Here is a 24,065-nt window from a genome sequence, read left to right as displayed (position 1 = left end):
AAATAATAATAGAAAACAACTGCACATAGTTTTTGGCTCCTTGAATAAACTGCATGCTGACAATGTCAACTAAAGCCTCACCAGAATTGTGCTGCATTTGTTTAAATAGGAAATGTAGGTGAATTAAAATATTTACCACAAACCATTTTTTGGAAAATGGCATAACCCGCCCAATATAAATGATTACATAGGGAATGCAGCATTTAAAAAAAAAAAATATTCTTCAGAGAACAAGTTTTAACTGAAGTATCAAAAGCAAACTAATTACAGTAAACTTCCGATAATCCGGCACCTTTAGCACCCAGGGGGTGCCGGATTATCAGATATGCTAGACTATCAGAAGGGGGGGACTATGAGGGGTCTGGAGTGGGGTGGGAGAGGATGTCACCCCAGGCCCCTCATAGCCCCCCCTTACGATAGTCCGACTCTGCCCCAGGCGTCCCTGATTCAGCCGCTGCTGGTCAGTTTCAGCAGCAGCTGAATCGGGGATGCCTGCAATAGAGCAGCTGGGGTGCTGCCGGGTTGCTCCCGCAGCGCCGAGGGGCGGCGCTACGGCACCAACCCAGCAGCACTCCAGCTGCTCTTGGGGACGCCTGGGACAGAGCAGCTGGGGTACTGCCCGGTTGGCCCCGTAGCGCCGTCCTTCGGAGCTGTGGGACCAACCCGGCAGCACCCCAGCTGCTCTGCCCCAGGGGTCCCCGATTCAGCTGCTGCTGAAACAGATCAGTGGCTGATTCCAGGAAGCCACGGGCAGAGCAGCTCTGCCCCGGGGTTCCTGGAATCAGCCGCTGATCTCTTTCAGCAGCAGCTGAATCGGGGACCCCTGGAGCAGAGCAGCTGGGGTGCTGCCGGGTTGGTCCCGCAGCCCCGAGGGGCAGCGCTACGAGACCAACCCGGCAGCACCCCAGCTGCTCTGCTCCCGGTTCCCCTATTCAGCTGCTGGTCAGTTTCAGCAGCAGCTGAATGGGGAAAGCCTGTCCAGCTGCCCCAGCACTTCCGGGTTCCTGATGGTGCCGGACCATCAGGAGCCCCGGAGCATTGGATGCTGGACTAATGGAGTTTTACTGTAGTACAATTCTGCTTTGTTTTGTAGCCATTGTGAATAGTAAGTGTTCATTGACAGTATGAAGGCTTACATAATCTGCCTTTTCAAAGATAATATACAAGTATAAATAGATTCACATACTCCAAGCAGTACCAGTAACATTCAGACTGAAGAGACATTAACTCTGTAAAGTATCAAGTAATTTAACAAAAAATGGACAGTTCCAACTTTAAAAACCCCAATTAGTACAGGTTGAACCTCTTTAGTCCATTCCTCTTGGGACCTGAACAGTGCCAAGCTAGAGAATTAGCTGAACCACAGGAAGTCAACATTGTCTAGCAGCATTGCCACTGCTTATTTGGCTCTAAGATGGCATTTAGGGGTAAATGAGAAGTAAATATCAAAACAATGAGCCAGATAGGTGGCTATAAACAAACTTTATGGGACTGCAGAAACTTGGTCACACCCAGCTAACTAAGATAATGCTGACCACAGACATTGCTGGACCAGAGAGTGCTGGAATAAAGAGGTTCAACCTGTAGGATGACTAGTATTAAGTGTTTTGGGTCCTTTGGTCATGCATAGTGAGTGTTCCTATGTTCCACTACACACATTTACATTTTATTGAAGCAGCTACCATCAGAGAGGAAATGTCCTGTTCAATTCTACCTAGATGGATACCTGCCACCGGAAAAAGCTCTAGAGATAACAAGAAAGTTGAAATCCAAGGGGAAGCATTTCAAACCAAACTGGTATCTGATTTTAACCAATAGCCTTTTGAGGAGATCTAATGCGACCAGATAAACTGTATATACTGTGACAGGATCAGGACTTGTATTAAACACAGGAAACCTCAAAAGTGAGCATTAACATTTATGTTGGTTGCATGATAGCATATGTTACAAGCTTGCCATACACATAGCTTAACAGAGGAGCATTAACGTCCATTTTCTGAACTGTAGCCATCTTTCTGGTCATTGATTCCACTTAGAACTCCTTGCTGGACCCTCATTTGGCTATATTGTACCTAAGCTTGTTCAATCATCAGATAACTTCAGTCTTCTTAATGCTATTCTCTCAGATCATAGTTAAGAATCCCCTGGATAGTCTCTCCCTTAGCTGTTTTCCTTGTATCCTCTATGCTTTGGGCATACCTTCCAGCTGTAGGGAGAACCCACATTATTATTCTTAACCTAGTAACTTAATGGACAGAATGTGTACGTGCAAGAGCACAAAGGAATGGCACCTTTACTAGAATCAAAACTAAGTACAAGTCTAAGATCTCATCTGTAAATTACAGCCTGCTAGGAAGCTGAACTGAATCAGACACCCTCCTTCAATGTAAACATATGTTGGCTGCAAGATATGGGGCCTGATTACATAAGAATGGCCGTACTGGGTTAGACCAAAGGTCCATCTAGCCCAGTAGCCTGTCTGCCGACAGTGGCCAGCACCAGGTGCCCCAGAGAGGGTGGACTGAAGACAATGATCAAGCGATTTGTCTCCTGCCATCCCTCTCCAGCCTCTGACAAACAGAGGCCGAGGACACCATTTTATTCCCTAGCTAATAGCCTTTTATGGACCTAACCTCCATGAAATTATCTAGCTTCTCTTTAAACTCTATTATAGTCCTAGCCTTCACAGCCTCCTCTGGCAAGGAGTTCCAGAGGTTGACTACACGCTGTGTGAAGAAGAACTTCCTTTTATTAGTTTTAAACCTGCTCCCCATTAATTTCATTTGGTGTCCTCTAGTTCTTCTATTTAGGGAACTAATAAATAACTTTTCTTTATCGGCCCTCTCCACACCACTCATGATTTTATATACTTCTATCATATCCCCCCTCAGTCCCCTCTTTTCTAAACTGAAAAATCCCAGTTGCTTTAACCTCTCCTCATACGGGACCCGTTCCAAACCCCTAATCATTTTAGTTGCCTTTTTCTGAACCCTTTCCAAGGCCAAAGTATCTTTTGAGGTGAGGAGACCACATCTGTACACAGTATTCAAGATGTGGGCGTACCATAGTTTTATACAGGGGCAGTAAGATATTCTGGGTCTTATTTTCTATCCCTTTCATAATAATTCCTAGCATCCTATTTGCCTTTTTGACCGCCGCTGCACACTGTGTGGAAGTTTTCAGAGAACTGTCCACGATAACTCCAAGATCTCTTTCCTGATTTGTTGTAGCCAAATTAGCCCCCATCATACTGTACGTATAGTTGGGGTTATTTCTTCCGATGTGCATTACTTTACACTTATCCACATTAAATTTTATTTGCAAAATGGTTGCCCAATCACTCAGTTTGGTGAGAACTTCTTGGAGTCCCTCACAGTCTGCTTCTGTCTTGACTATCCTAAACAGTTTTGTATCATCTGCAAACTTTACTACCTCACTGCTTACCCCTTTCTCCAGATCATTTATGAATAAGTTGAAAAGGACTGATCCTAGGACTGACTCTTGGGGTACACCACTAGTTACCCCTCTCCAATCTGAAAATTTACCATTTATTCCTACCCTTTGTTTCCTGTCTTTTAACCAGTTCTCAATCCAAGAAAGGACCTTCCCTCTTATCCCATGGCCATGTAATTTACACAAGAGCCTTTGGTGAGGGACCTTGTCAAAGGCTTTCTGAAAATCCAAGTATACTGTATCTACTGGATCCCCCTTGTCCGCATGTTTGTTAACCCCTTCAAAGAACTCTAATAGATTAGTAAAACAGGATTTCCCTTTACAGAAACCGTGTTGACTTTTGTCCAACAAATTATGTTCTTCTACATGCTTCACAATTTTATTCTTTACTATTGTTTCAACTATTTTGCCCGGTACTGAAGTTAGACTTACCGGTCTGTAATTGCCAGGATCACCTCTACAGCCCTTTTTAAATACTGGCGTTCTTTTAAATGAGGTTTAGGTCAGGACACATTCAGTTTGAAGGATTATTGAACACTAGCCCACACTGAGAAATACCCCTTTACAAAAGTACATATGCTAAGATGGAACATTCCTTGCAGCTCCTAGTGGGAATTCATTTCGCATAATCAGGAATGCAGATTCTGGCTATGTCTAGACTGCAGGTTTCTTTAGAAAGAAGCTTTTCTGGAAGAGATCTTCTGGAAAAAAAAACTTATTCCAAAAGAGCATCCACACTGTCAAAGCGCATCGAAAAAGCAATCTGGTTTTTAAGATAGTGTCCACGCTGAATGGACGCTCTCTCACATTTAAGCTGTGACGACCGGGGCTCACCAGCTGTGCGGTTCAGCACACTGCACATGCGCAGGCCGCACTGCACAGCTGTGCCGGCTTGTAATCAACTTGCCATGGGTGAGTAGATTACACTCATTGTTGAGCCCTGGTGATGACTATGGACAGAGTGGCCACGCACCTGTACGTTTTCCTCTTCTTTCAAAAGAACTCCCTCTTCCCAGGGCGCACACTCCTTTTCCAAAAGAGCTCTTTGGAAAAAGGCTTCTATCTTTCATAGAAAGAGGTGTTTACCCAATGTCAGAAAACCCCCTCTGTTCTTTCGATTTTCTTTCGAAAGAACGCGATTGCAGTGTGGACGTAAGTTAAGTGTTTTTGGGAAAATGGCGGTAATATAGACATAGTTCTGTGGGTTACTGTGTATTTACAGCAGAATCCAGTTTAATAAATAGTCTTTTCTACATTACTATCCTAAAGCCAACAGTGATCCAGACAGAAGTCCTCATCTTCATGTTGGGTTTCTGATAAGAGGTTACCAAGTTAGACAGACAGACACTGGTATTCTGACTAAGGGAATCATAGAATACTACAACTGGAAGAGACTTTGAGAGGTCATTGAGTCCAGTCATCTGTCCTCACAGCAGGATCAACCACCATCTAGATTATCCTTGACAGAGGTCTATCAAACCTGTTCTTAAATATCTCCAGTGATGGAGATTCCACAACCTCCCCAGGCAACTTATTCCAGTCTTTAACCACCCTGACCATTAGGAAGTTTTTCTTAATGCCCAATCTAAGCCTCCTTTGCTGCAGTTTAAGCCCATTGGTTATTGTCATATCAGAGGCCAAGGAGAACAATTTTTCACCCTCCTCCTTGTGACACCCTTTTAGGAAGTTTGGTCAAAAGCTAGTGTCTGTCACGTTACTGGGTTTTAAAGTGCGCAGGTAGATCACTGTTGTACCCCCGGGTAGTGTTTGCCCCAAATTCTGTACAAAGTAAGCCATATGAGGTGTCAAATGGAAGCTTATGCTCTACTGATTCTATGCATGCTACTCATATTTGCATGATTTTGTATGCGAGGTTATGAATATGGGCTCTGTTCTTGTATTTTAAATGTTCTCTGTCTGGGAAGGAGCAATGGACTGCTTATTGTGAGGAAGGATTGTTCAGTGAATAGCTGTGCTAATTAGCACTGCTCCATGGACAATGGCTCTCGGAGTGGCCAATATATACCTGAGGAATGTGTCTGGATGCCTGCAGACTAGCCAGTGCATAATGGCTACTTGCAAGTGAAACAGAGATAGGTCACTTGATCATGTGACCAGCTCCAGTTTGGGAGACACCAGGAATATAAAAATCCCATGAGGCCATCTCCATCTTGTCTTCAATTTTGCTCCTGATTCCAGACACATCCTTGCTAGGGACAGAGATCAGGGAAGGATTGCCGACCCGTCCTAATACAGGATGTACACCAGAGACTTTTAAGCTAGCAGTTTGTAACACCTCTGCTATAGTCTGCATGAAGACCTTGATGTATGTAATGTATTCTCCTTAATCTTACTTTCAACCTTCCCTCTCATTAATAAACCTTTAGATTCTAAAGGATTGGCCCAGCGTGCTCTTGTGGGTAAGGTCTAAAGTGTAATTGGCCTGGGACTGTGGCTGGTTCTTTGGGACCGTGAGGAGCTGTTCGGAGTTGTTTAGAGATTAGGTTTTATAACCTCTCACCTGTGTGTAAGGTCAAGTGCTGATTGTGGCACAGGGAAAGCGGGGATGTCTGAGGGGCTTTGCTCGAGAGGCTTCCTACTAGCCAGATTGGAAGCTGAAGAGCTCTTTGCGACTGGTTCGTGGCCTATTTGGGAAAGGTCTCCAGTCAAGTAACCCTGGTTTTGAGCAATTCGCCCTGAGCTGACACCCTCAGCTGTGCCCAGCACCAGCCTGGCCCATCACACTCCCTATGTATCAATTTTCATTTAGCTAAATGTCATTGCTTATATATTTAAGAGATATAATTTGTTTAAAAACAACACACACTCAGTGCATGTTGTCTTCTGGCAGTTATTCCTCCAGTAAGGTACAATTTTAAATTGGCTCACAGCTAAATAAATTCCACGACCCTCACAATCTTAAAGTAATTATAGTAAGAGCCTAGCAGGCTAAACTCTATGTATAGTCTCTCAGTATTTAATGCCATGTGCCGTGTATGGTCTCAGGAAACATTAAAATACTATTCATCAATAGTACATAGTTTTCCATGCAATCTAAAGGCAAACTGACATAAGTGGCTCATTAGTCAAATTACACAAATATACTTCCTGTGCAAATTAGATTTTTGCAGAGTCCTGAACAGAATCACAGATATCAACTACTTCCTGCTAATAATTTTTCCTCTGGTGACAACTCAAAGGAAAAATCTAGTCTGACCAATAGTACACTTAACTTATGTAAACAGCTGAAATTTTATTTTGGCTTTAGCAGATGAGTATTCTACACATTCCTGACTGGAAACAAGATTTTTTTTTTTTTTTTTTTTTTTTAAAGAGCCTTTAGTCTGTCAAGTGAGAGGAGAGGCTGTCATGTGAGAATATTATTTCTCAGAGACTCTTCATCCAGTCACTCACCAAGACATAGGTGGCCAGTTAATACAATTTCACAAAAAAACTAGAATATTTAAACAGTTTTCGTTAGGTACATACATTCTTTATGGAGCTGCAAAGAAAGATCAAGAATGCATTTTCAGGCTGGTAAATCAGCAAAACAAGGTCATGAGACGACCAAGACTCAGGGCCACTGTTGCGTGAATACAGTCTTCATTGGAAAATAGTTTCTTATCTTGCAGTGGTGTTTAATGCAACTGGCCAGATGTACAACAAAAAACTTTTGTGAGGGTCTGAATCGGGGGTGGGCAATGATTTGTGAAGGGGGGCTGCTTCGCAAATTTGTGAAGTTACCCTGGTTCGCCCCAGAAGGGGTGGGGCCAGAACACTTTCCATGCTCTCCTACCCATAGACCCTGATTGGCCTGGGGGTGGAGGGAGAGTGTGAAGTCTTTGCCCCCCCACTCCCTGGAGAACCACTAGCTGTTTTGAATAGCTCGCAGTTCCCTCTACGTGAAGCATGCCCCTAGCAGCAGGAGGAGACTTTGCACGCTCCTGTCCCCAAGTCTTGATTGGGCTGGGGGTGGGAGAGCAGCAAGGCAGCCAGATCAACCAGCTTGGCGGGCTGGATCTGACCTGCGGAGGGTCTCTTGCCCACCCCGGTCTAGATAAGCTGTACTGCCAAGACCACATTCTGGCTAGCATAAGCTGTGTCTATACTGTACTGGTTAAGTGCTCTTTGTGCGCAGATTGACTATTCTTGCAAAGTGTGCCTACTTACAAATTTGGCCTTTGATAGTCTGATGTCAGTGGCTAACAGAATTACTGAACTCAAACATTTGACCATGTCTGTTTAAAAAGAACTTGAGTACTCTAATTTTCCAAATTAAGGGAAGCACATGCAAATGCTAATAGTTAGCATTAAATTCATACTTTGAGTATAATCAAATCTGCATAAAAGGTATTGCTACCTAGCGTTACATAAAGCACTAGAGGCTTTCAGTCTGGTTGCTCTTCCTCTGTTACAAATACACTTGATCAAGCAATTATATGGCCTATTTATAGAAATTGAAAAGCTCCATAAAAGCATGGCTATTTGAACTCATGTTCTGCCTTCAGGTTTGTGGAAAATGTTTTGACTTGGTCCACAGTTTGGATGCTTATGAGCAGGCAGTTGGCATACTACTATTTTTCATATAAATTTTAGTGGACGCTTTTCTAAGCATTTATAATCTATCAATTTAAGTTTTCACTGTTGGGTGAAATTATGGGAAGGCATGTCAAATAATTGCCTTTAAATAAAGTGACAGTAAATACTGTTAGTCAAAGTTAGGGTTTTATAATCATGAAAACCAACTGTCACCACATGCCAAAATAGACCAAGTAAATATCCTTAAATTAAACTGACAAGTTCCCAAGCAGGTTTTTTTTTTTTTTTAAATCTTTGCATTTGTATGTTTTGATTATTAGTGAAAGGTTTGGGTGGGTACGTATGTGTGGGGAAAGAGATGATTACTGAAATTGGCCAATCTCAATCGAAAACTTATGACCACTAACAAGCTACCACAAAAGAGAGCTCACTAAACACTTCTTTCATGATTCCAGTAAACCAGGGGTAGGGAACCTTTTTTGGGTCAGGGGCTGCTGACCCACTGATTTTTCTGGGGCCACACACAAGTAAGAAGCAAAGACAAAAACACAAAACAAAACAACCCCACACACATGACTGAGGAGAAAGACAGACACCCTACATTCCCCTCCCATACTAGAGAGGGAGGGAGGGAGGGGGAGAGCAGGGAGAAAGGTTAGTAGATGGTGGGGCGACGGCGAGCAGATGATGGGGTGGTAGGCACGCGCGCTAGAGCACCAGTGTGGGCTTCCCAATGCTGGGTGGGGGAAGCCCTGAACCTTGGGGGTCAGATCCAGGCAAGCCAGGGCCACATCCCATCCCCAGGTCTGAGATTTCCCCACCCTTGCATTAAACACACCGATTTGCCTTTTCCTGGCACAGTAAGATCAGGAGATGCACTCAGTGTGCAGGTCTGACCTTTGTGCTACATAATATTCTCAAGTTGTACTGGATGCCACATAGCATGGAGCATGATCTAGATGAGCTGTTTTCAAACTGTGGGTCAGGACCCTAGAGTGGGTCATGACCCTGTTTAATGGGGTCACCGGGGATGATGTTAGACTTGCTGGGGTATGAGGCTGAAATACGCACCCCAGGGCTTAAGCCCTATATTGAGGGGCATAAGTTACAAGACCCCCACATCTGGCTTAAGCCCTTGGGCTATGGCTTTGGCCCCCCATCACCAGTAATGGTGGGGCTCAGGCTTTGGTTTTGGGCCCCCCAGAGTGGCAGGGCTGGGACTGGTGAAGGTTTCAGTTCCCCGTTCTGGAGTGATGTAGTAATGAGTTAGAAGGGAGTCACGGTGCAATGAAGTTTGAGAACTGCTGATCTAGATAGATTAATTTGTGTTTTTGCCTTATAAACTTCTAATGTATTTTGGTAGAAGGGCATTTTACACCTTCCAGAAGAGGAGGAAAAGGAAGGAAAAGAATGTGACATGAAACAAAAAGCTAAGAAAATGTAGCTGGACTTCTGGACTTCAGACACAAAGTAAGGTATTTCAAGCTTGGTTCCATGGGCACATTTCTTCGGGCTCTTCTGCAATCACCACCCTAGATTCATGTAACTACAACTGGAGATCTACTTCAGAGTTATGACTGTAGCTCCAAGTAAGTGCAGCGGTCATTTGGAAGTGGGCTCAAGAAGCCACCTCAGAAACCAGTACCTATAGGCAGTCCTAGATGCTGCCTGTACAGGTACAGCAGGGAATTACAGCTTCAGATGCTTTTTCTACCCACTGCCATACCGTACTGGAATCTTAAGTAGACCAGCTGAGATGGACAAAATCTGCAGTTTAATTCTCTGAATAGTGAGTTCTAAAATGTCAAACCTGTCATGGCTGGAGTAATTATCTGGATGGTAATTGCAGCTCCTGGAAATGGCTGGTAGGTCCCTGCAGCCTATGAGAATGGCAGAGCAGGGGATCTCCACATGCTGTCCTTGCCTGCAGACACCACTCCTGCAGTTCCCATTGATCAATAATAGGGAACCATGGCCAGTAGAAGCTGTGGGCTCAGTGCCTGTAGATGGGGGACAGCACATGGTGCCATTGGAGCCACTGCTGTACATGCCAACTGCTTTCAGGAGTGGTACAGGGCCAGGGCAGGAGTAAGCCTGCCTTAACCCCACTGCTCCACCACCTGGAAGCCATCTCAAATGGTGCACAGCCAGAGCCTGCATCCTGAACCCCTGTCCCAGCCCTGAACCTCCTCTTCCACCCAACCTCCTGCCCAATACTGCACCCAAATTCCTCCTAGAACTTGTACCCTGAACCCCCACTCCTGGACCCCAATCCTCCACCCTGGGCTAAGCCCAGAGCCCCTCCCACACGCTGAACCCCTTGGCACAAGACCAGAGTCTGCACCCTAAACCTCTACCTCAGCCTGGTGAAAGTGAATGAGGATGGGGGAGGCAGGGAGATGTAGTGAGCAGGATGAGGCCTCGGAGAAGGGGTGGAGCAGCGGCAGGGCCTCAAGAAGGGGCAGGAAGGAAGTGCAGCAAGTGTATTTGGGTTTAAAGTAGATCTTACATTGCACTTAAAGGGATCCTGTGGTTAAAAAGATTGGAGACCACTGCTGTAGCATTTGTGAGCACAAGGATTTTGACAGGACATGATGGAGGATGCTAGCCAGTGATGGGACAGATGTCAAAAACCAGTATACTGTATGGCAACAGGTGGTAAGAAGCAGACCTCAATTAATGGTGACAATGGCCAGGGTCTCTCTCCTGAGGAGAGAGAGGCATCTATCTGCTGGCCTTACATGAAGTCCCAGGAGGTGAGCTACTTGCCTGAAGCCCTCATCAGGGACATTACAGAAAGGTGGGGTAGAGGTATGGGTGAGCCTCATTATGACTCATCCACGTGGGCATTAAATAATACTACATATCACCTAGAGAAGATCAGAAGCGACTATGGGGGTGTGAGAGCAAGGGTGATGGAGTAGGGAGTGCAGGTTGTGATCTTGATCCAACCCTCAACCAGGAGGATGGACCAGATAGGGACAAGCACATCCAGCAGATAAATGTCTGGCTGCACAAGATGTCGTCGATGGGAGAGCTTTGGCTTCCTCAACAATGGAGTGTTTGAAAAGGAGGGCTGTTAGGAAGAGATGGGGTCAGTCTGATCAAGAAGTGCATGAAGATAGTGAGGACCTGAAACTAGGTTCAAAGGAGGCAGGTGACAAACTCATATGTAATAATAAAAACACCATCAAAAAAGGTCTCGATTTTGGGGTAGAGGAGCAGACACAGAAAATTACAATAGGGTCATAGGTGTAACAAGAAAATCAGTGAGACATCTAAATTAAGCAGATTTCCCATGTCCAAATGCAAGGAGTATGAGAAATGAACTGGAAGAATTAGTACATAATTTAGCTTATGACAACTGGCATCAGACTTGGTGAGATAAGCCTGGACTATTGGTATACGGGGTAATGCTAGTTCAGGCAGGAGGAAAAAAGGGAGGTGCTGTTGCATTAACTACCAAGAATATGTACCTTGTTTCTGAGTCCAGAAGGAGGACACACACAGAGGCATTTCTGGTAAAAAAAAAAAAAGGGGGGGGGGGGGAGAATATAGGGATGACAGTGCAGTATGGGTCTAATGAAACTTCCACATTAGCAAGGGGAGGTGGATGAAGATTTCTGGAACAAGCAACATAAATATCCAAAAAACATGGCCGCCGCGCTGTGCCGACGATCAGCTGATCCGGCACAGGTGGCAGTCTAGATGTGGATCTGTTGGCTGGGGAAGCCTTTGCTGACCGATCCCTTATGCCTCGTGAAACGAGATTTACAGGATCGGTCGGCAAAACTTCCTCAGCTGACACGTCCGCGTCTAGACTACCACGCTGTGCCGGATCAGCTGATCGTCAGCACAGCGTGGCGACCATGTTTATTTTAATGAAGCAGGGATTATTTAAATCCCCACGTCATTGACTATGTCGGGTAGCCTAATCTACATGCCTCTGTCGGCAGAGGCATGTAGTCTAGACATACCCATAGTGAGGTTAGGGCAATGTGGGCCACATAAAAAAATTACAAAGAAGGTGCACAAGTGGCTGAAAGGACACTCTCAGAGTAGTAATCAGTGACTTTTTATCCAACTGAGAGGGCATATCTAGTGGAGGTCACTACAGATTTCCAAAAAACAACTTGAATGGGAAGCAGCTTAAAGTATGGATGACAATATACTGGAAGAGGTTGCAAGCACTCTGAAGGAGAGTATTTGAATTTAAAGCAAGCGTGACAAGTTAGACAATTGGTCTTAAGAGTAAAGACAAGTGAAAAGTAGTACATTTAGGAAGGAAAAAAAATCAAACGCATGACTACAGAATGGGGGCAGAACTGCTGAAAAAGGATCTAGTGATTACAGTGGATAACAATCAGAATCAAAGCAACAGAGCTGCAAAAAGGCTGCTATATTCTGGAGTGTATTAACAGGAGTGTCATATGCAGCATGAGAGGTAACTGTCCCACCGTACTTGGCACTGGTGAGGCCTCAGCTGGAGTACTGAGTCCAAGTATGGGTGCTACCCTTTAAGATGGATGAGAAATTGGGGAGAGCGCAGGAGAATAAGATTAAAGGTTTAGAAAACATGACCTATGAAGAAAGGTTAAGCACCCAGTCTCCCCCCCCCCCCCCCCCCCCCCCCGCCCCAAGATAAAAGACTAGGGAGGAAGACAGGAAACCTCATAAGTCCTCAAAGTAAGGGTTGTTATAAAGAGATATTGTGCTGGGAATGCAGCGCCCCTCCCCCTTTTCTCCCTCCTACACCCTGTACAGCAAGCAGGAGGTTTCCAGGGGGCAGCTCCAAAGCAGAGGGTAAGAACAGCATGACAATGGGTGGAGTGGCAACTGAAGTACCAGCACTTGACAGCCTCTTGGCCAAACCCATCAGGATCACCTGTCAGAGGCTCCAATATCTAACAGTAGATCCTGAGCTACTGGTTGGTGACCATTGTGCTACAAAGTTGAGCTACCGCCTCCTGCGGCTCATATCTATTTTCTGAGATTCCAACAACACACCTCTCCCACACAGTGATTCCCCCCCGCCTGACTTATTGGGCTGGGAATGCAGCCTGTATATCCCTGCCATCAACATCAGGGCTTGGATGGAAGCTCTTCAGCCTGTCTGGTACAGGCTAAAGAGCTAGTAGTGATCAACTGTCTCCCATGCCCACAGAGTAGGATAAATGATGGGCTTAGTCTGCAACAAAGAAGATGCAAGTTACTGGTTCTCAATCTTTCTTCTGACGTCCTTCCCTAACATGCCAAAAACTCCATGGCTCACCTGCATCCCAACAGCTGTTTTTCTGTATACAAAAGCCAAGGCTGGCAATAGGGGATAGCAATCAGAGCAGTTCCCTGAGGCCCCATAACAAAGGGGACATCACAAAGATAAGTTGCTCAGGCTTTGGCTTCATTAACATCAACAAGGATTACCATTAGGTTAGAATCAAATTAAATCTACTAATTTCTTTACCATTTACAAACAATGGTAACATTTACATTGTTTCCAGATTATATTTGGTCAGATTATGGCTATCCATCCATTAACACAACCCACATCAGTATAGGAGACCCTCCATAGTATTTATGATTGAGAGGCAAGGAACCCTTACTCCTAGTTCAAACGGAATGGAAGCAAGCTGGCAGAACCTGGAGAAAAAAAAACCTAACGTAAGGGCTGGCTAGTGCCTTACCCACAAAGCTATCCTTTCACCCTTTTAGTGGTATGTTTCTGCTAAGAATACAACAAATAATTCCCTGTTTTTGAAGGTAGTGATAAAGATCAAGCTGTTACGACTTTAATTTAGGGTGAGTTTACACTGAATCTAACTCATTCCACTTTAACACACATTTTACACACACACTTAAGTTACACCTTTAGTCCCATATTTCTCATTTCAGCAGCCTTATTTCATCTACAAGTCTCACACAACTATTTGGACAAGTTGCACACGTGGACTTCAGTGCAAGCATTCATTTCACTTTTGACTGCCAATACACAGCTACATAGTATATTGTAGTTCTTCACAGCAATGGAAAGAAAACAAGGAGAGACATTTGAAGAGCCTTTGATACTAAATCCCACTCTTAAAACTGTAGCAAAACGCAGTGTAGTAAAATGCATAATTGGTTACCTGATTTTCTTTAGCAGAGGATTCCAAGAAAGCTGCATTCCAGGATTCTGCTAAAGCTTTCCCTTCTTCATAGCTGATCACCCTGATCAAATTGAAGACAGTATAAATTACTACAGCAAAGAAAAGAATGTTTGATAACTTCTTCACAAGTTAAAGCATTTTCTGTGCAATTACAATTACTTGCCTACATCACTATACACTATGCAATTTAATATACCTCTTGCAGGAAAATGTGTGTCTTGCAATACTTAACACTTTCCATTTGTACTGTATTTTATAATACATAGTGCTTTGAAGTTATTGTCAACACTTATAGGAAGGAAACATCCATTTTATAGAAGAAACAGGTTAAGTGACTTGTCCCAAATCAAGAGTCAGTATTCGAATTCAGTACAGGTTTGTACCTCCAAAAACCAGCACTCTGGTCTGGCAACATCTGTCGTCCGGCAAGACCGTGGATGCTCCTGGACCAGAGAGCCCGGGAGCTTAAGGGCAGGAGGACCATTTAGGCTGGGGCAACAGGGTTGGCAGCCCGGTTGGGGGCAGCACAAGATCGGGGCCAGAGCCTCGCTGAAGCCTCCAGCAGCCCATGGCAGTGCAGTGCTGAGCCAGAATCTCCCAGCAGCATGGGTCAGCACTGGGCTGGAGCCCTGCAGCAGGTCGGAGTTTGGGGCTGAGGTTGGAGCCCTATGGCAACGCAAGACCAGAGTCCTACAGCAATTTCTTGGAGAGCAAGGCCAGAACACTGCAGTAGCCCCCCCCACAATGTGGGGCTAGAATGGAGCCCCATGGTAGCGTGGGGCTGGAGTCCCCCAGCAAACAGCTAGAGTGGAGAGCTGGGGCCCTGCCTTGCAGTAGCCCCTGGATGCACGGGGCGGGAGCCCCGCGGGAGGAGTAGGAGCCTCTGCTGCCCAGGGAGCCAGCAGCAGCTGGCCAAGTTGCCCAGCCAGGTAAGTGGGGAGAGGGAGGGAGAAGGAGGCAAGGCAGGGTGCCTGCTGGGTCAGCCTGCCAACAATAGGCAATGGGCTTGGAAGCCTATGGCAGGAGACTTACCCTAGTCTGGCAAATTCTCTTGATCAGGACTGGTCAGGTCCCAGTGTTGCCAGGCTAAGGAGATCCAACCTGTAGTTCTTGGGTTACAATCCCATACTCAAGTCCACAGAACCTTATGATTAATTTAGCATAAGCTAACAAACTAATTCTAACTTTTTACCTATGGAAAACTATGTACCTATAATTTAGTTCCCACAAAGTAACTATTTTAATTCAATTTTCATATGATGTTGCAACAGAGAACTTACTATATAATAATTTCTGAAAATTAAGATAGTCACATACCGTTCCATATGCAGGTCTTTTTTGTTTCCAACCAGCATAATGGGTATTCTGTGAAAAAAGTGAACCACTTTTAGAATAGCTGTTATAGTATATTGAACAAAGTACTAGTAATATACCTGCAATGAAATGAGATGAAAGTGTTACTACTTACTGGACTTTTCCCACCATATCCAATAACTTGCCATGGATAACTTTAATCACTTCAAAACTGCAAAATAAAGGGATGAAATCACACATGCACTCTGATGTTTAGCCTTAATACCCAATACACAAGCAATTAATTCCACTTGTAGACTGTGTTTAAGATTTATTCTACCTTTAGCTGAGAAACTCCTGAGATGTTGTAAACGTGTTACTGATCACTATACAAAGACAAATTGGGCTAGAACTCCATAAAACACTAGTCCATCTAACAACATTCTTACATAGGCCAAGATGATCCTGTCTAATAATAATAAAAGGAAACCAAGAAAAGGGCATTGCAAGTGTATGAATCAAGATGAGGAGAATCATGCATTAAGCAGTTAAGGGTCTGATGCATCTGCTTGGATTTTAAGTACACATTAGGCATAATGTGTAATAAGACTTAGCTGCATGGATGTAGGAAGTCTGAAGGTCAAATAAGCTTCAAAAAACAAGCAAGCACTGAGAGGGAAGATGCAATAGAATTACAAAGCATGCATTTGCTTTGATGAAATTCATAGTACTTTCCATTTTAAATTGAAATTGAGTATTGTCCCAAAATTAACACAATCCAAGTGATTTCATTCAGAATTGATGCACTTGAAAATGAAAAAGTCAACCTGTGACTGAGTCAAGACAAGCAAAAACTGAACCGTCAGGTGGCATGAGAACCATTGCTTATTCAGATACTACAGTTATGAATGCACAAAGTCTATACCCGAAGACTTGAGTGACTAAGGCCAGAAGCAATATTGGGAGGTGCCAGCAAACCTGAAACTTAATGATTACAGTATTGGTCATTTGTACCATGCAAAAAAGCAAGTCAAACGAACAGTGAAGTGCAATGGCAACTGTTTTATTACATTTGGAGTAACTGAGCTATTAGAGAGCTTGATAGACAATTTTGACCAATTATAGCAGGATACCACATATAAACCTGGACTGGACACAAATACTGTAATTAAAAAAATTATAGGGTAGGTAAGGTAGGTTTTGAAAGTCAAAACTGTCTCAAAAGCAGTGTGCTCCTGTGTGTGACATTTTATTCAGAGCTCAAATTCCAAGGGTCTGATTCTTCAAGTACAGCATTGCACTAAATACAGGTCTCTCTGATGCTTGAATTTCTACCTGTACAAGTCTGGTCTAACCTGCATGAGGAGAATAGCTTGATATCAAACCAGTCGAGAATCAGGGTACACAAAAGTAACCTACAGCCATCTTTGCCTCTTTCCCCAAGAGCTGAATGCAGGAAGACTATAGGTCAACCTGACTGTAAAATCTGGCCACAGTCAAGTATGCATTCACAAGCCTAAATCAGGACTAAAGCCAGCCTTTAAACATTTGAGGGGGGAGAATGAAAGAGCCAATGAGAAAACAAAATATGGAAGTACACTCACAAGGAAATCTAATAATAGTTATCAACCAAACAATTGCCAATACAACCAAAACAAAGTGCAGGGAGGCGGGAGAAGTGTCACTGGACCAGATAGCATTACACTGCCGTTCCACATCACTGTCTTTTCTACATTATGATCTGATTTCCTACACTAGGAAGTGAGATTTTAAATTTGAGAATCTCAAACTTCAAGACAAGGTAACCGTAGGGCCACAATTTATTCTCTACAGACTGATAATAACGGAGATTCGTTAAGGAGGTATACACACTGGATTATAGTGCATATTATTGCTTGTTAAAAGAAAGGCAACCCAAGAAATCAGGGACTGCCAACAAAAGACATACATGATACTTTAGTAATGGAACCTGCTTTGTGATACTAATTAGGAATTTAATTAAGTAAAACAGCACGAGAAATCTTCAATAACCTTGACTGTGAACAAGTTTAAGGCTAGGTTAAAGAAGTAGGGCATTGTTTGCTTCTTCAGAAGTATTTTTATGACTTCCCATTTGACAAACACTGCACTTGAGTCATTCAATATAGAAGAGAATTTTTTAAAGAAACTGATTTTCCACAAGGATCTGCAACAAAAACAGGGAAAAAACAAGCTGATACATTATAGCAGTACAAAAACAAAAAAGCCAAGCCATAAATAAAAGGCCAGTAAAGTAACTAGTAAAGAACATGTGGGCATAGGCCCATGGCAGTCTGAATACATTCTGTAGTTCTCTGCTAAGCTTACACTAGCATTTGACTCTTCCAGTGTGGCATCCCAACAGTTGGCATGAAGAACAAGCTTCCATTTGACTGCTTGGACTTTGCAGCACTACATAAAAAAAGAGGACTGGAACCGGAATTAAATAGATGATTTAATTTTTTATTACCAATCAGGTACAGACCAAATCAATGGAAGCTTCCAGGTCAAACACACCTCAAATCTAGTCGAAAGATAGTAACTCTAGGAACAAAGACTCAGCCTCTGTTGCTATTCTATCCTGGTCCCCGGATGAAACTACAAATAAGGAACTATATTGCATTAGTACACTGACTCAGATGCAGGCAACTGTGAATTGAGATTGAGACCATCAACTCATTTTACTTCAGACCATGGTATTTGCCAAGCCCAGATCTGAACTAGTGAGCAAGAACTGTGGTTCCCAATTGTCAGTCCACACACTGGTGAAGGACTGTGGCATACTGCCAGGCCACTCCCACGCCCAAGCACAGCAGGACTCTGGAGCAAGGCCCAGTATGCTCAGAAACCCCCAATCTCTTCTCCCTGCACTGGCTTCTCTGCATGCTGCTGCCTTGATGTGGGGGATGCTGCCTGAGCCCAGGTGCAGAGGGCACCCGGGGTAGGGGCTGCAGTGCCGTGGGTTGCTCACTAGGACCCAGCACCGGCGAGCAGGGGCACTGAGAGTCAGGGCTGGGCTTGGCCCCTGCAGCAGGAAGCAACTCATAGCCACTGCTCATGCTGATTGTGGGGCCTGGCTCCAGTCTGGATCCTCAAGTCCCGGTGGGGGTTGCTGCTGGACCCTGAAGTATGGGCTTCAGCCAGAAGGGGGAAATCTCCATCAGGGCCACTTCCACTGCTTCCCAGAAGCCTCTCCCAGGGCAGCACCTCCAGCTTGGCCAAACCTTCCCTGCCCCAGGGAGGGCAGCACTTGGGAGCAGGTAAGAGAGACTCCCTCTCCCCAGGAGCAGTGCCCCAGGCTGCAAGAGGGGGGTTATGCCCCAGGCTGCTCCTAGCAGAGCTGGCTGAGATCCTTACCTGGGGTCCAGGGAAACTGACACCAGCTCACAGCATGTGCAGGGTAGGGGGAGGCTGGAGAGGGGAAGGAGCAGATAAGGGAAGAGTGAGGGGGAACAGGGATGTGAGGCAGGGGCAGGAGGGGGGGATGCAGGAGGCACTGAAGGGAAGTTGGGGGATTCAGGGGAGACTTATGGGGCAGAAGAGACCAGGGGTGCAATGGAGGGAAACTGAGGAGGTGTCACAGGGAGGAAAAGGGGGGGGATGTGGGGAGCGGAAGCTGGAGGGAGACTGTGGGAGCAAGAGCAGGCTAGCTGGGGAAGGGAGAGAGACAAGGAGACACAAAAGCAGTGTTATGCTTAAAAGAAGCACACAGGATCTTTTTCAGAGGGATAAGGCAACACGCCTTGTGGCTGGAGATGTTTATCTTAACTCAACCTTTCCCTGTAGCATAAACCTGAGTGCCATAACCTACGCCAAAACAAGCTGTTGTAGACAACCTAAGTTCAAGGCTAAGATAAGAGAACCAATAAGGTTCTTTGTTCACCAGATGATTTCTGACCTAAGTTCAGTGCTGTAACTATTCTTGGTCATGTTTCAATTTATTAATGCCCCTGTACTCAGACAGCACAATGGGGAACACTAGGAATACTTAAGCTTGATCATCTTTTTACACAAACTCATAACCAATACAGTTTAACATGGATTCTATCTTTACTTGCCCCCAAAGACTGTAGTTTTTCAAGTTGCAGAGATACAGTAAAGATTAAATGCTATTGTGAGAAGACTTGTTATTCCCATTTTACTGATGGGAAATGAGATAGAGATTAAAGAACTGTACAAGGGCATACAGGGAGTCTGTGGCAGAGACAGGGATTGAAGCCACACGAGTGTCAGACCAGCAGCTTGCCCACAAGAACATACACAAGAAGAACTATTACCTTTTTATTGATGTGACTGAATAAACAAGAATGTATCCATTAATGTCTATGGAGTATGTCTGAGGAAATATGGAGTATTCATCCTGTGGAAGGAAAATGGTATTTTTAAAAACAATTATTGCTAGAAGAGTCAGAATCTAGTTACAGTAGATAACTAGCAGTTTTAAACACTGACTATATTGCAAGAACACCCTGTCTGCGGCAGGTGGGGAGCTGCTTCAGCCCCCACCAGTTAACCAGAACCAATAAACATCACCCTTAATGCTTACCATTTAAGCTTTCACATCCCTTGTCCCTATGGTCCGACACTCTAGGTTCACTAATGCTCCCTGTGCCTTTGACTGGAAATTTATCATAGCAGTGTCCGTTTGGGCCCACGCATGGCATGTTAGTCAGCATCATGCCCCAATCTATTATATAGCAATGTGCCCTCAGTTCCTTCACTACCACAAAGTCATAGCAGAGAACTCAAACAGAGGGAAAGGACAGGTAGAGGAGCATCCATAAGGGGATCTTAAAGAACCAGTTACTGCACAGGGTGAAAAGGGTGAATAATCATTTCCCCTTGAAGTAGTGTCCCTATGGGTGTGCCACTGCAGGTGACTACTGGAGCACTGCCCTTTAAGGTGAAGGAGTGAATATACACACACACGAATTGTAGGACTGGAAGGGACCCCAAATGGTTCTCAACCTAGTTAGCTCTAGAGCTGCATGTGTGCCCCGTGTGTTACATGGGTCACTGACACATTACATGCAAACCTCACCTGAATGGCTCTAAGGGCATCACCTTGGCAGCAGCTATATGCTGACTGGGCAGCAAGAAAAACAGGTTGAAAACAGGGATGTTAAAAAGCATTTAATATGGTAACCGTGTAGCCACTAAAAGTCTGTGGTTACACATGCTACATGCGCTGCGGTATAAATCGCAGAGCCCACAGCAAAGCCTCCTGCCTGGGAGCAGACACAGTAGCCCTTGCCCGCCTGGCTCCCGGAGAGGTGGTTTTGCTGCCCTGCTGTAGCAAAGTCACCTCCCTGGAAGCAAGAGGAGTTTAACCGGAACCATTAACCAATAAGCGTTAGCTGGCTGAACTCTAAACCAGTGGTTCTCAAGTAGGGCTGTTAGACTATTCCTGATAGGTGTGTGTCATTGGATACTTTTAAAATCAGGTTAGAAAAATTCCATAGCCTCCCTAGGCAATTTATTCCAGTGCTTAATTACCCTGACAGTCAGGAAAAGCTTCCTAGCGCCCAACCTAAACTATCCTCATTGCTATTTCAACCCACTGCTTCTTGTCATAAGACCAGCCATACTGGGTCAGACCAACGGTTTATCTAGCCCAATATCCTGTTTGCCAACAGTGGCCAATACCAGATGCCCCCAGAGGAAGGGAACACAACAGGTAATCCTCACATAATCCCTCTCCTGTCACCCATTTCCAGACAAGCAGAGACTAGGGACAGCATTCCTACCCATCCTGGCTAATAGCCATTGATGGTCCTAACCTCCATTAATTTAGCTCTTTTATTGAAGCCTATTCAAGTCCTAGCCTTCACCACATCCTCTAGCAAGGAGGTCCACAGACTGACTGTGTACTGAGTAAAGAAAAACTTCCTTTTGCTTGTTTTAAACCTGCTGCCTATTAATTTCATTTGTTGACTCCTAGTTCTTATATTAAAGTAAAGTAAATAACTTTTCCTTATTCACTTTTTCCACACCAGTCATGATTTTATAGATCTCTATCATATCCCCCTTAGTCTTCTTTTTTCCAAGCTGAAAAGTCCAAGTATTTTTAATCTCTCTTCATATGGCACAGAGAATGAAAACTACTGAGGATAGGACAAAGCAAGACATGAAAAGTCAGTCAAGAACAACTTTTCTCCCTCCTCTTTGTAAAAACTTATGTTCTTGAAAACGTGTCACCGCTCGGCCTTTTCTCCAACTTAAACTCAGTTATTTCAAACTTCCCTCATAGGTCATGTGTTTTAGACCTTTCATCATTTCTCTTGCTCTTCTCTGGACTTGCTTCAATTTGTTCACATCTTTCTGGAAAGGGGGCACCCAAAATTGCACACAATATTCCAGTTGAGGCCTAATCAGCACAAAGTAGAATGAAGACTTACTTCTCGTGTTTTGATTATAACATTCCTGTTAATACAGCCTGAAATGATGGTTGCTTTTTTTATTTTTTTTGCAAGCATCCCACTGTTGATTCATAGGGGATCATAAGCTAAGTATGATCCCTAGATCTTTCCATAGCATTCCTTCATAAGACCGTCATTTTCCATTTTGTATGTCTTCCCCTTATTGATCTTCATCCTGTTTACTTCAGACCGTTTGTCCAGATAATTTTGAACTTTAATCCCATGTTCCACAGCACTCACAAATCCACTCAGCTTCGTATCTGGAACTTGTATAAGTGTACCTTCTTATAGGGATGTCTGCAGTTAACCAGGACCATTAACCAACAAGGAATAATTTACTGGGTAATGGCCCCTATTAACTATGACCTCTCCCCTCCCCCTAAATGCTCTGTATTTAAAACTCGAACCAGCAGGGAAGCCACCTGCAATCCCATGCTGCTGCATCGGATACAGAGGCAGTAGCGCAGGGTGGCAGGTGGTCCGTGCTGGTGTAACCACCACCAGGCAGATTTGAACCTGGGACCTCTAGAGCTGAATATGGGAGCCTCTACCCTCTGAGCTTAAAGCCAGCTGGTTTCCAGCCCATGCTGTAGAGGTCTCTTGGTGTTAGCTGTTGCTGTGGTCTAAGTACCACTTGCATTGCTCAGTAACCACACTAGTGTTACATACTTCCCCTAGGTGAGGAAGCGGGTCCCGAGCTTCTGAGACACAGTTGAGATTCCGGACAAGACCCCACTTGTAACCACCACCAGGCGGATTTGAACTTGGGACCTCTGAAGCAGAGTATAGGAGCCTCTACCCTCTGAGCTAAAAGCTAGCTGGCTCCCAGCCCATGCTGTAGAGGTCTTTTGGTCTTAGCAGTTGCTATGGTGCAGGTACCACTTGCATTGCTCAGTAACCATACTATGTGTGTGGATTACACTGGGAGCCTATTTAAACTACCTGCCACCCTGGACTGCTACCTCTTACAGAGAAGCAGCAGTGCAGGGTGGCGGAGGATCCCCAGAAGTGCACTGGCTGCTGGCCATGCCCCTTGCCCCCGTGGGGGGGAGGAAGCATTTTAGTAACCATGTAACTGCTAAGAATTGTTGCGTCAACACAATTACTAAAATGAATGATTTCTAACATGCCTACCTTCCTCTGCCATTGCCTACATTGATGAAAATATTTATCAGAGCTGATCTTCATGGAACTGCACTTGATATGCTCTGCCAGCTGGACTGTGAAGCACTGTTCTCAGGGAACAGTTTTCCAGCCAGTTATGCACCCACCTGTAGTAGCTCCATCTATGCTGTATTTTCCCCTAGTATGTCTATGAATAGAGATGCCCTAGTAGCAACATTACAGAGCTCAATAATCAGCATATACCCATTAACATCCCTAATTTGACTCATGTTCTTGGAAGAAGTGTCTGCTAAGTGAATCTGCAGTCAGTCAGTCTCAATCCTAGAATAGTGATAGAAATGTAGCCGTGTTAGTCTGGGGTAGCTGAAGCAAAATGCAGGACAATGTAGCACTTTAAAGACTAACAAGATGGTTTATTAGATGATGAGCTTTCGTGGGCCAGACCCACTTCCTCAGATCAAATAGTGGAAGAAAATAGTCACAACCATATATACCAAAGGATACAATTAAAAAAAATGAACACATATGAAAAGGACAAATCACATTTCAGAACAGGAGGGGGATGCGGGGGGGGGGGGGAGGGAGGAAGGAAGGTAAGTGTCTGTGAATTGATATTAGAGGTGGGGAGAGTGGGACGTCTGTGAGCTAATGGTATTAGCTTCCCCAATTATCACCTCTAATACCATTAGCTCACAGACGTCCCACTCTCCGCACCTCTAATATCAATTCACAGACACTTACCTTCCTTCCTCCCCCCCCCACCCCCGCATCCCCCTCCTGTTCTGAAATGTGATTTGTCCTTTTCATATGTGTTCATTTTTTTTAATTGTATCCTTTGGTATATATGGTTGTGACTATTTTCTTCCACTATTTGATCTGAGGAAGTGGGTCTGGCCCACGAAAGCTCATCTTCTAATAAACCATCTTGTTAGTCTTTGAAGTGCTACATTGTCCTGCATTTTGCTTCAGTCTCAATCCTAGGTCACTATAATAGTGATCTGGTTGTACGCACTACTTCCACAGCCTGACTGCCTCAACACAGGGGGAGAGAGATCTTGCTCCTCTTGGACAG

At 44.5% G+C, this 24,065-nt stretch overlaps 1 protein-coding gene across 2 annotated transcripts in view; it reads right to left on the bottom strand.

Moving 5' to 3' along the window:
• RHEB (Ras homolog, mTORC1 binding) overlaps positions 1 to 24,065 on the bottom strand; it is a 61,028-nt gene that overhangs the window by 519 nt on the left and 36,444 nt on the right. The window contains exons 4-7 of one of the 2 annotated variants that reach the window (XM_025180743.2): positions 19,727 to 19,809; positions 15,607 to 15,663; positions 15,456 to 15,503; positions 14,118 to 14,199 (exon numbers count right to left, since the gene is read on the bottom strand). In XM_025180743.2, the coding sequence (XP_025036528.1) occupies positions 14,118 to 14,199; positions 15,456 to 15,503; positions 15,607 to 15,663; positions 19,727 to 19,809 (270 nt within the window). The remainder of the gene's footprint in view (positions 1 to 14,117; positions 14,200 to 15,455; positions 15,504 to 15,606; positions 15,664 to 19,726; positions 19,810 to 24,065) is intronic. The other variant, XM_075922821.1, reaches the window with a different exon arrangement.

The sequence above is a fragment of the Pelodiscus sinensis genome, chromosome 2, assembly GCF_049634645.1.
Source record: "Pelodiscus sinensis isolate JC-2024 chromosome 2, ASM4963464v1, whole genome shotgun sequence".
Lineage (NCBI taxonomy): Eukaryota > Metazoa > Chordata > Testudines > Trionychidae > Pelodiscus > Pelodiscus sinensis.
This window is presented reverse-complemented; position numbering and strand designations above follow the sequence as displayed.